General features: G+C 64.4%; 3 protein-coding genes across 3 annotated transcripts in view; 1 reads left to right on the forward strand and 2 right to left on the reverse strand.

Moving 5' to 3' along the window:
* Positions 1-1,398: 1,398 nt before the first annotated feature.
* On the forward strand, positions 1,399-1,884 carry AMSG_08983 (uncharacterized protein; the record flags this gene model as incomplete). The annotated part of the gene is made up of 2 exons (XM_013899491.1): positions 1,399-1,417; positions 1,688-1,884. 2 exons carry the CDS (start codon positions 1,399-1,401, stop codon positions 1,882-1,884), a joined length of 216 nt encoding a protein of 71 aa, XP_013754945.1.
* A 2,451-nt stretch (positions 1,885-4,335) lies between these two features.
* Positions 4,336-9,596, reverse strand: AMSG_12222 (uncharacterized protein; the record flags this gene model as incomplete). The annotated part of the gene is made up of 3 exons (XM_013899554.1): positions 6,673-9,596; positions 5,878-5,954; positions 4,336-5,773 (listed from the first exon to the last, which is right to left on the reverse strand). Exons 1-3 carry the CDS (start codon positions 9,490-9,492, stop codon positions 4,336-4,338), a joined length of 4,335 nt encoding a protein of 1,444 aa, XP_013755008.1. The 5' UTR covers positions 9,493-9,596.
* A 786-nt stretch (positions 9,597-10,382) lies between these two features.
* Positions 10,383-11,647, reverse strand: part of AMSG_08987 (uncharacterized protein) — a 1,911-nt gene continuing 646 nt past the window's right edge. The window contains exon 2 of the mRNA XM_013899492.1: positions 10,383-11,510. Within this exon, the coding sequence (XP_013754946.1) occupies positions 10,417-11,510 (1,094 nt within the window). The 3' untranslated portion in view covers positions 10,383-10,416. The remainder of the gene's footprint in view (positions 11,511-11,647) is intronic.

Here is an 11,647-nt window from a genome sequence, read left to right on the forward strand (position 1 = left end):
TGGGGGGGGGGGGGGGGGGTGGGCGGAGGAGACGGGAGCTTGTGGCATGATCGAACAGCTTGGCAATCAATGACGGTGGATGACAATGGGGACATTCGATGGTGGGTGCCGGATTTTTGCACGCGCGTCCGTGGATCCGGCTGGAGCTACGCGGAACAACTCCCTGTATCTACCGCATGACAGAACGTAATCTGCATCATGGTGTGACTGATGTAGTCATTGGCGTGAAGGGGAAGGGAGAGAGGGGCTTGATGGGCGCAGTTATGTGCTGATCCCCTTGATCGTCATGATGATGGTGGGCAGTGTAGAATCGTTCCGTCCCTTCACCCCCCCCCCCTCCCCCCTCCCCTCCCCAATCCAAAACACAGTCACACCACATCAACCACATCAACCACATCAATCAACCGCTCAGACTGGCTGAACAGCTGGCGGGCGAACAGTTGGCGAGCGAACAGCTGGCGAGCGAACAGCTGGCGAGTCGAACGATCTTATCGCGCGTGGTACGCCGCATGCCGACGGTCCACAACCGATAAACGATGCGATGGCACCGTCTCGACGCACACGACATCAAAACCCTCGCATCGTCCAAACACACCTCAAACAATAGCCAGCTAGCTTCCCACCATAGCCGGCCAGTCGACTGCCTGCGAGTCGAACGGCTGGTGGCTGGCGTCTGGTGGCTGGTGGCTGGCGTCTGGTGGCTGGTGGCTGGTGGCTGGTGGCTGGTGGCTGGCGGGTGGTGGCTGGTGGCTGGTGGCTGGTGGCTGGTGGCTGGCGGCTGGCGGCTGGCGGCTGGCGGCTGGTGGCTGGTGGCTGGCGGCTGGCGTCTGGTGGCTGGTGGCTGGTGGTTGGTGGCTGGTGGCTGGTGGCTGGTGGCTGGTGGCTGGCGGCTGGCGGCTGGCGGCTGGCGGCTGGCGGGTGGTGGCTGGCGGGCGACAGCAGAGTCTTTCCGCGCGCGCGCCAAAAGACGACAAAGACGATAGCGGCACGGCACACTTGACGCCAGCTCGTTGCTCAGACACAGGCGAGGAGGAGCAGGGCGAAGAGAGAGTTTGGTAGAGTTGTTCCTAGGTGACAAGCAGAGATATGAACAAGTTGTTTGAGGGAGAAATTGGATGGTTTGGGGCGTCTGTTGGTCAAGAGCTTGTCCATAGCTGGCAGGAGCATGGAGGAGAGGTTGTGGCTCATGGAGTGGAAGGAGGAGATGGTGATGGAGATGAAGGAGGTGAGGGAGGCCAAATCATTGCTTCCTTCCTCTTCTCTGATGATGCTCATGAACATGCTGTGGCCATTGCTCAGGCTGCGGGTGCTTACGTCATTACCTCGGCTTGGATCACAGACGCCATCGCTGCCGCTCGCCGCCCTCCCGTCGGCCACTACATCCTGCCCTCGGCTGATATGGCTGAATACGTCAACTGTAAGTACTTGCTGGTCTCTCGCCTCTCTCACACATGGTCTTGCCTACACCATCGCCTCAATCTGCCCGCTCTCGCTTGTCCTGCTTCCCCGCCTCTCGTCACCATCTCGCACAAGTGCTGATCGCTGTGGCCTCGGGCTGGCTGCCGGCTGACCCCCTCGCGCTAGACCCGGCCAAGACTCGGCCATGACTCGGCCAAGAATCGGTTGCAAGCGTAGAACTCTCTCGTCCCCCCCCCCCTCTCCACTCACTCTTCCTCTCCCCGCACAGACCTCAAGGAGCGGGCGTTCAACGAGCCGCGGCTCATCGCTGCCGCTGATGACGTCGATGAGGTTGTGGGTGAGAGCCACGCAAGGCACAACGCAAGTGTGATGCCCATGGACGGCGTTACCTTCTTCAATTTGGATGAGCTTGACCACGACGAAATCCGCATTGCTACCATGTTTGTGGCTCCAGCCAAGTCCTAGGCCGCCATGATTCTCTCCTCGTAAATGAACTACATCAGCCACCGCAGGAGCGCGTCCGCCGGCGGCGCTGTGAGGGACTTGACCCGCTTCGCGGCCGGCGAGCTGGCGAGGAGCGGCTCCGGCGAGCGCCGCCGGCTCCGCCCCGGATTCTGCCGCCGAGCCGCGCGAATGTCCACCTCCTGCCCGAGATACCCGCGGTCCTCAAGCTCCATCCGCGAGTACCGCGTCGATGGTGCGTCGTCGTCGCCACTGGGCTCAGCGCCCGTCGGCTCGTTGCCAGCACGCGCTTCCGCAGCAGCCGCAGTCACGCCTGCCGCAGCACTCCCAGCCTCGCCGGCTGTTCCGCTCTGATCCGGCCGCCGCGCCCGGACAGTCACCTCGGGCGCAAGCTGCATCTGCGCTTCCATCTTGCACATGTACTGCACCAAGGCGTCAAGACCGGTGCCTGACCCAGCAACCGCCGCGTGCGCTTCCACAAGGTCCCGCACCTCGAGCCACAGTACAGAGTACATCAGCGCCACAGAGTTGTAGTTGAAACGGTCCGGGAAGAGGTCAAAGTCGTTGCGCGCCCGCGCAGCCGCAAACGTCTCGAGACATTTCAAGCACGCCGCCAGTTCGCCCTGCGCTGGCTCGCTCACGCTCGTCGCCGCCAGCCGCCCGTTCGCCACCGCATCCACCAGCGGATACAGCATCGTCTTGATCGGCTGGGAGAGCAGCGGATTGAACAGCAACGACTCGGTGTCGGTCACCGGAAACACCAATGTCGCCGTGTCGAGCTTGCCCACGGTGCTTGCCCCCGTCATCGGGCCCACAGACGCCGCCGCCACTGCCGCATAGTCTTCCGTCGCAAACATCGCCGCAGGATGACTCACGCACCGCGTCGTCTCGTGCAAAATGACAAAGTCCGCGTCGGTGATCGGCCGGAACACATACAGCAGTAGCGCAGGCCCTGCAAGATCCAGCCGCAGCAGGTGCGTCGGCGGCAGCATCGCCACGTTCGTCGGATACCCGCTCCCGCTCTCTTTGCACATCACAAGCATTGCCGCGAGCACCTCGGGCCCGCTCGACTTTTGCACCATCTCGCCTAGCAGCCAGTGCCATGCCTCAGAGCCCACATCCCGCGGCGTGACCCGGACCCGCTGCGCCACAGAGAACGCCGCAACATCCACCGCAGCCGTCCGCGGCTTAAACGCAAGCTGCAGCCCGCCGCCAAACGCTCCAGCCGCTGCCAGCTCCACCCGCGCCCCATCGGGGCAGACAATGTCCACCCGCCCTGCCGATGCCAGGCCCAGCACCGTCTCCGCCATTGCGTCGTGGATGTCTTCAGCGCCACACGCCGTCCATCGTGCGTCGACCGCGTCAAGCGTCTTGCGTGCCGGCGCCGCCCACCCGACTGCGCTGTCGACGCTCACAATGCGGAGGCGCAGCTGTCCACTGCCCACACTTTGCGGTGCCGACGCCAGCGACGCCAGCACCGCTCCATGGACCTCGCACAGCACATCGTCGGCTGAGTCAGCCGTCAGCGGCCCGCCCACCGCCACATACACCACGTCGACCACTGCCGCCGTGGCTAGCACATGATCCAGCGCAGCCTCCATCGGAGACTCGCTCGTCACATGCTTCTGGCGCTGCTCCTCCTCAGAGCCGGAGCTGTGCACCGTCCCCACCACATGCATGAGCCCAGCCACAATGTCGTCGACCATTTCGGCCACATCAACCACTCCGGCCGGTCCACCCGACGACTTGCCCGAGCCTCTGGCCATGCGGTGATCAAACGCCGCCGGAGCTAGGACCGTGCCCCCGTCAGCATTGACACCAGCCACAGCCACAGCCTCTGGCACCACCGCCTGCAACTCAACCGCCACTCGCACAGCATTGGCCACACTGCTAGCCACAGCCAAGCCCGCAGGCGCCTCTGGCACCACCAGCTCTACATCCATGGGCAGAGGCAACGACAGCGCTGTCGTCGATGTTGTTGATGTCATCGACGTTGCTGATGCCGTCGATGTCATTGATGCTGCTGCTGCGGTCTTCTTCGTCTTGTTTCTCCTTGTCCTCCCCTTGCCCGTAGTCGCCTCAGCCATGCTGGTCTTCCCCGCCTCTCCAACCACACGGACAACCACCACCAGTCCCGTCCGCACTGTCGTTGCAGCTGCTGCCGCTGCTCCGCCTTGAGCTCCCTGCTTCCCTTGTGACCTTCCTTCTTCGCCAGCTCCTCCTCGCCTTGCCTCGCCCGTACTTCCTGTGCTCATGCTTGCACTGCCGAGTCGAGTCGTCCTCACTCTCTCCCTCTCCCTCTCCCTCTCTCTCTCTGTCACTTTGCTACCGTCACCGGCTGGCGGCACTCGTCACTCGGCTGTCACCTCGCCACGGGGGGGGGGGGGGGGGGGGGGAAGTGGAGGGGAAAAAATTGTTGCCAGCTGGGCGTTTCTCTCGACTCGCTTGCGACTTTTACTCAGTCCGCTCAAAGAAGTCGTCCGAGATGACAAAGGGAGCAGCGGTGAGCGACTTGACCTCGTCGACCGAGACGCCCGGGGAAGTCTCGATGAGAACGAGGCCGGTGCCCTCGACGACGTCAAAGACGGCCTTCTCGGTGATAATGCGATCGACGACGGAGCGGCCCGTGAGCGGGAGGTTGCACGCCGGCAGGATCTTGGGAGCGCCCGACTTGGCGGTGTGCTCCATGGTGACAACGACACGCGAGCCGGACGAGACCAGGTCCATGGCGCCGCCCATGCCCTTGACCATCTTGCCCGGGATGATCCAGTTGGCCAGGTCGCCGTTGGCCGCCACCTCCATGGCGCCGAGGATGGTGAGGTCGACGTGGCCGCCGCGGATCATGGCAAACGACTGCGACGACGAGAAGAGCGACGAGCCCGGAATGGTGGTCACCGTCTCCTTGCCGGCGTTGATAAAGTCAGCGTCGACCTGGTCCTCCGTCGGGTACGGCCCCATACCCAGCAGGCCGTTCTCCGACTGGAGGTGGATGACCACGCCGGGCTCGACAAAGTTGGACGCCAGCGTCGGAATGCCGATCCCAAGGTTGACGTACATGCCGTCGCGCAGCTCCTTGGCTGCCCGCTTGACAATGACCTCGCGGGAGCCGGTGAGCTCGGGCTTCTCGCCGCCAGCCGCCGCCACCGTCCGCCGCTCGATCCGCTTCTCGTACTGCGTCCCGTGGACCAGCCGCTGGACGTAGATGCCCGGCAGGTGGATGTCTGCAGGATCGAGCTCACCGGCCTCCACAATCTCCTCGGCCTCGGCAATGCAGATCTTGCCTGCCGTCGCGCAGTCGGCGTTGAAGTTGCCCGCCGTTCCGCGGAAAATGAGGTTGCCGTGAGTGTCCGCCACATGCGCCTTGACAAGCGAAAAGTCGGCCGTGATCCCGCGCTCGAGCACATACGACCGCCCGTTAAACTCGCGCACCTCGCGCGGCTCGGACGCAATCTCCACCTCGCCGTCAGCTCGGTACTTGATGGGGAACCCGCCCTCCTGGACAAGCGTCCCGGCCGCCGTCGGCGTGTAAAACGCCGGAATGCCCGCGCCGCCAGCCCGCAGCCGCTCAGCGAGCGTCCCCTGCGGCGTGAGCTCAACCTCGAGCTCGCCAGTCAGGTACTGCCGCTCAAACAGTTTGTTCTCGCCCACATACGACGAGACCATGCGCTTGATCTGATGCCCCTGCAGGAGCAAGCCAAGCCCAAAGTCATCCACTCCAGCATTGTTCGAGTACGCCGTCAGGTTGTTCACCCCCGACGCCACCAGCCCGGCAATGAGATGCTCAGGAATGCCACAGAGACCAAAGCCTCCCACAGCCAGCGAGGCGCCCGACGGAATGTCGGCCACAGCCTCTTCCGCCGACTCCCACACCTTGGATGCCCCAATCACAGCACTTCCATGGAGCGCTCGAACAGTACCACCAGACATCATCATGCTGCTGCTGCTGATGCTGCTGCTGCTGCCGTCATTGCCTGAACGAGTCATTGCTTCTGCCACAAATCGACCAAGACGACCAGCTCCAGTTCCAGTTCCAGCACCAAGACCAGGACCAGCACCAGCCAGCAGCCCAGCTGCTGCTCTCCCAGCCATGCGACCTGCCGTCAACGTGGTAAACATCTTTGCTCTTAGCCTACAAACTACTTGCCCTCGCGTTCCTTCCCCTCCTTCCGTCAAAAATAAAAAAGAGAGAGGCGTACTCTCCGCCTTTCCCCTTCCCCCCCTACCCCTTCAACGTCAGCTTGTCTCTCTCGCCCCCTGTCATGCTTGCGTTGTTCAGGAACTCCGCAGGTGTCGCCGCTTTTGCGCTCAGTTTTTTTTTTGCGCCGCTCTCAACAGAGGCACCTTTTCTTGACCCCCCGCCGGCTCCGTCCAGTAGAACTGGATGATGCACAGAATACAGGCCAGGCCGTGGCAAGTACAATGTCAGGTAGAGTGTTTCAGCTCATGGGGGGGAGAAGTGCAACAGACGATCGCATCGCTGCAAGAGACGCGCTCTGATTCGGCTTCTGAGCCTGCCGCTCGTGCTCCACCTGGTGGACGTGATGCACGACGGTGTCAACTAGCTGGAGCCCGCCGACGGGGGCATCGGTCTATCAGCCACACCTACACTATGTACCACGTGTCGTCAACCACTACCCTTCTGCCATCAATCACAAACCCCTCCCTTGCCAAGCTTGCCCGTGTCGGCTTCCTCACTCACGCACCAGGTACTTGCTCGCTCGCTGATCACACACCTGGGCGCACCCGTAGCTAAAAGAGATTTTCTGCGACGCTGAACAAGGTCTACGCCACCGCGGACGAGTCCATAATCATGGACGCGGCCTCGAGCTCGGCACGCCGCATCGACTCTTCGTCGAGCTTCTTACCAAGCTCTGCCCGCTCGCCAATGGCGTGCTCGAGACGGAGCATGAGCTCGTCCTGGGTCTGCATCGACTCGTTGGCGAGCTCGCGATTGCGAGCCTTGAGGTCGTGGAGCTGCATCTGCAGGTTGCGGACCTTGGAGACAAGCTGCGTCTCGAGCCGCTCCTCCTCGGCCACGGCGCGGGCCGACTCGCGCTCTGCGGCGGCGCGGGCCTTCTTCTCCTTGAGCAGCTCGCCGGTGGTATCCTCCAGCGCGAGCTCGGCGTCGGCGGCACGCTCGCGCTCGCCCTGCAGCTGGGCGCGGAGCTTGGCAATGATGGCGTCGTAGTCGGCAGCCTGCTGCTCGCGGGCAGCGCGGGCATGCTCGAGGTCGCGCTGGAGGCCAGGCAGAGTGGCAAGCCGGCCTTCAAGCGAGGCGAGGCGAGAGTGAGCCTCGGTCAGGCGTGACTGCAGGTTCGAGACAGAGGCGCGGAGCTCCGAGATGGTGGTCTGGGCGGCGAGCAAGTCGGCGTGCGACAAGGACCGGAGCTCGTCGCGCTCACGGGAGAGGGCGTCAACCCGCGACTGAAGCGACTCAATCTGAGGGAGCAGCGCCGACGCCGCCGATGCTGCCGAAGCCTCGGCACGCTCCTTGTCCTCGGTGGCCGACCGGAGGCGCGACTTGAGCCGGGCCATCTCGCGGTCGGCATGTGCCAGCTCCTCGGCGCGCTCGCCAGCCTCGCGGTTGAGCAACGAAATCTCGGCGTTGAGTCTCGCCCGCTCGGCGTCAAAGTCAGCCGAGAGCTCGGCCCGCAACGCGTCGAGCGCCTCGCGCGAGACCTCCGAGTGCGGATCCAACCGAGCCTGCATGGCGGCGCGGAGCTGGACCTCGTCAAAGAGCTTGCGCTCGAGAACCGACCGCTCCTCGGAGAGCCGCGCCACACGCAGCCGCAGCGCAGAGACCTCGCTTGCGCTCCTGCTCTCCATCTCCGAGTACGTGTCCAGGAGCGAGTCGTACTTGTCGCGCCACTCGTCGCGGGTCGCGCGGAGGCCCGAGAGCTCCGACTCGAGCGACGCCACCGCCCGCTGGAGCTGGCTCGTCTCGGCCGCCGCGTCCGACGACGCCGCCGCCGCTGCCGACTCGAGCGACGCGTTGCGGCTCTTGAGCGCATCGCGCTCCGCTGCCACAATGTCACACTCCGCCGCCACCGCACCGTTGGTCTCCTGCAAGAACGCCGCGTTGGCCTCGGCGGCCTCAGCCCGCGCCTGAGCGTTGGCCAGCTGGCTCTCCAGGCTCTCCGCCCGTGCGCCGACCTGGCTTCGCTCCTCTTGCAGCGCATCGATCTGATTCTGCATCGCCGCTCGGGTCTGCAGCTGCTCGGCGAGCTTGTCGTGCTGGCTCTGGATCCGCTCCACCGCGTCCTGCGCTTCGGCCTTATCAGCCTGCGCCGCGAGGAGAGCAGCGTTGAGCCGATCGCGCTCCGCCGCCGCGTCAGCCCGCGCCGTGCTGAGGTCTTCCTGGCCCTTGGCCACCTGCGCGGCAAGGCTTGCACGCTCGGCCTCGAGCGCCTCGGCCTGGGCCGACAGCAGTGCAATCTGCCGCTCGGCGGCGGTCCGTGCCGAGAGCGCCTCGTCAAGCTCGCTCTGCAACGCCTCAACCTGCGCCTCCTGCTGGGCGGCGTACGCCTGCGCGTCGGCAAGCCCGGCCTTGAGCGTCGCCACGTCGCCTTCGAGCCGGCGGACGGTCGCCTCGGCCGTGGTCTGCGCCTTGGCCGCCGCACGCGTCGCACGCTCGAGCTTCTCTTGCACGGCATCGTTGTCGAGCTGCGCCTCCTCCAGCGCGTCCTTAAGGTACGCCACCTTTTCGTTGGCCTGGGCCATGACCTCGGCCCGGATCTCGTCGTAGGTCTTCGACCGCGACTTGAGCTCCGCAGTCTCAGCCTCGAGCGAGACCCGCTGCCGCAGCACACTCTCGTGCACGTCGTCAAGCTCGGCTTTGCGCGCGGCAAGCGAGTCGTACTTGGACTGCAGCGTAGCAAGCGCTGTCGAGACCTCGCCGCGCTCGGAAGCGAGCTCGGCAAGCTCGCCGCGGAGTCGCCCGGCCTCGCGCTCAGCCTCGGTCCGCCCGGCAGCCTCCTCGGCCAGCTTGGTCTTGAGCAGCGCGCCCTCGTAATCGAGCTGCGCCAGCGCGTCTTCAGCCTCGGCTTGCTCACGCGCGCGGTCCGACTGGAGGTCGGTGACCCGGTTGCGGAGCGCAGTGTGCGACTTGGCGAGGGCAGCAAAGTCCTCCTCTAGGCCAACCATCTCGTCAAGCTGGCGGCGGAGGATGCGGATCTCAAACTCGAGCTCCTCGATGACAGCGTTTTTGGTCGCCTCCAGCTTGCCGTGCTCCTCCTGCAGCGAGGCGAGGGCCCGAACCGACTTGTCAGCCATGGCCGCGGTCTTCTCCAGCGCAGCCTTGGCATCGGCCGCCGCACCCGCCGCCGCCTCGCGCCCGGCCCGCTCCTCCACCAGCATGGCCTGGGCCTCGGTCAGCGAGCTGCGGAGCGACTGGATGTTCGAGTCTGCGTACGCCTCCGAGTTGGCCACCGCGCCCTGGGCATCCTGCGCCTCGCGCATGAGGCGGAAGGTATCCACCTCGTACCGCGACCTAAGCTCGAGCAGCGCTGCCGAGTCGCGCTTGTGCTTGGCCGAGATCTTTGCCAGCTGCTCCTTGAGCGACTCGTTCTCTGCCGTCAGCGTCACCACCTTTGCCCGCAGCTCCTTCTCCATCGAAGCCCTTGCCGTTGCCTCTGCCCGAGACAACCTGTCCAGCTCCTCCAACAGCGTCACTTGAACGTGTTCCTTGACAGTATCATACTCTGGCGAGAGAACAGACGTGCCTTCCACATACGATCGCTCACCAACCGTTACCGGCTCACCACCACTGACACTCTTTCCCCAGCCACTTGCCGTTGTCTGCTGAACACGGAGGCCATGACCATCTTGACCATACTCATACCCTCCATCATCCCCACCACCACTACCACTCTTCTTCCTCCTCCTCCTCGTCGTCGTCGTCTGGTTCATCCCGCTTCTCGTTGTCAGCCTCCCGCGAGGATACCCGTCCACCGCCAGCAAGTCATGGTTGGTGTCACCCTCACCTCCTCCTCCGCCTCCTTCTCCTCCAAGAACATCACGCTCACGGGTGGGAATATGTTGCTCATCCCCTCTACCAGGTACCGGTGGCAGTGGCCGTGACATATGACCCGTTGCAACTGAGAGAGGCGTGGCTACTGCAACTGCTACCATCCCCTTTGGGCCGCTCCCCTGCCCTGCCGACCGCCCGCCCTCCACCCGCGCCTTTGTTGCCTCGGCCAGCCGTTGGTCAGCCGTTGTTGCCTCATTTGGCTGGTCATTCGAGCGTTCGATTGGGGGGAGGGTGACAGGGGGGGGGGGGGGGAAGGGGGAGGGGGAGGGGAGGGGAGGAGGGTCTCTCTCTGATGATCGGAATGGACTCGCTCAGAGAAATGGACAACGGCTATGTCCTCCTTTGTGTGTATCGATCAGCGGGGGACAGGCATCTGTGACTGGTGGTGGTGGATGGCTCGGAGCTTGGGATCAGTCAGAGCATTGTGCTGGTGGGAATGGCGCCGGCGGAGAAGTAGCGATGAGGGCGATGATGGGATGATGGTACCCGCTTGCTTTACCTTTTGCTCACGACGAGTACGAGTACGAGTAGTCGGAGGACGAGCCACGCGAGTTCGACTCTTTGTCCGAGTCTTCGACCAGGACTGGGGCCTTGGCTCCGGGCACAACGCCCTCGACATTCTGATGGGCAATTTGCTCAAAGGTCTTGGACTTGGAGGCCTTGGCCTCGCGCTTGGCGGCGGCTTCGGCCTCCTGGCGGGCGCGGACGGCAGCGGCAGCATCCTCAGCAGCGAGACGGGCAGCACGGCGGCGGCGGCGGCGCTTGAGGCAAGCGAGGAGGAGGAGGGCGACAATGACGACAATGACCACGCCGATAAAGACGCCGACGGTTGCGCCGGCAGCAAGCCCGGCGTTGTCGGTGCACTTGGGGCAGGCTGGGCAGCCGCTAGCGGCCGCTGCCACGCCGACAATCGCGCATTCGCCGGCAGTTGTGGTGCAGTCGAGCGTGGCCCGACGCGCCGAGCCGCCAAGCAGCCGCCGGGTGGTGCCGCGGGTGGCGCTCCCACTGGCGGTTCCCATGCACCGCCGCGCAGCCAGCGACGACGACCAGGCTGCAAACTCGGCCTCATCGATGGCACCCGAGCCGTCGACGTCGGCGGCGGTGAACGAGGCGCACGACGAGGAGTCCCTGGCCGTGGCGGCCTCGTCCTGGAGCGTGATGGTGGTAAACTGGCCGTTAAAGGCAGAGAAGCCGGAAAAGAGCACAACGCGTGTTCCAACGTCAAAGGTGTATGCAGCAGGAATGGCGACAACAAGCGAGCCAGCAGCAGTCACGTTACCGCTTGAGCGGATGGTGATGGCCGGGACCGAGTCGCCGACACGGAAAGTGAGGATGGAGCCAACGGTAAGATCCAGATCCGAGGTGGAGACAGTGCCATCCTTGACGGTGAGCGCACCACGGACTTCCAAGTCGTCCAAGTTGAGAACAGTCCTCACATCAAGCGTCGTCGTCGCCGCCACCACCAGCTTCCCACTCACTGTCGTCGACAACGTCGAGTCGATGACAATGTTCGCATCAGTAAACGATTGCATGCAGAGATTCGTCACACTCTTGCCGGCCACGTTGCTCGCCGTTGTGTTTGACGGGCATTGTCCATGTGCTGTGAAGGAGGAGATTGTTGAGGGTGAGGGTGGAGGGGGTGGGGGGGGGGGGGGGGGGGAGGGAGGGTAGGGGGGTGGAGGGTCGGGTGGTGGGGGAGGGGGACGGAGGGGGACGGGCGGGAGGGCAGTAGGGGAC

Source organism: Thecamonas trahens (genome assembly GCF_000142905.1).
Source record: "Thecamonas trahens ATCC 50062 unplaced genomic scaffold supercont1.44, whole genome shotgun sequence".
Classification (NCBI taxonomy): Eukaryota; order Apusomonadida; family Apusomonadidae; genus Thecamonas; species Thecamonas trahens.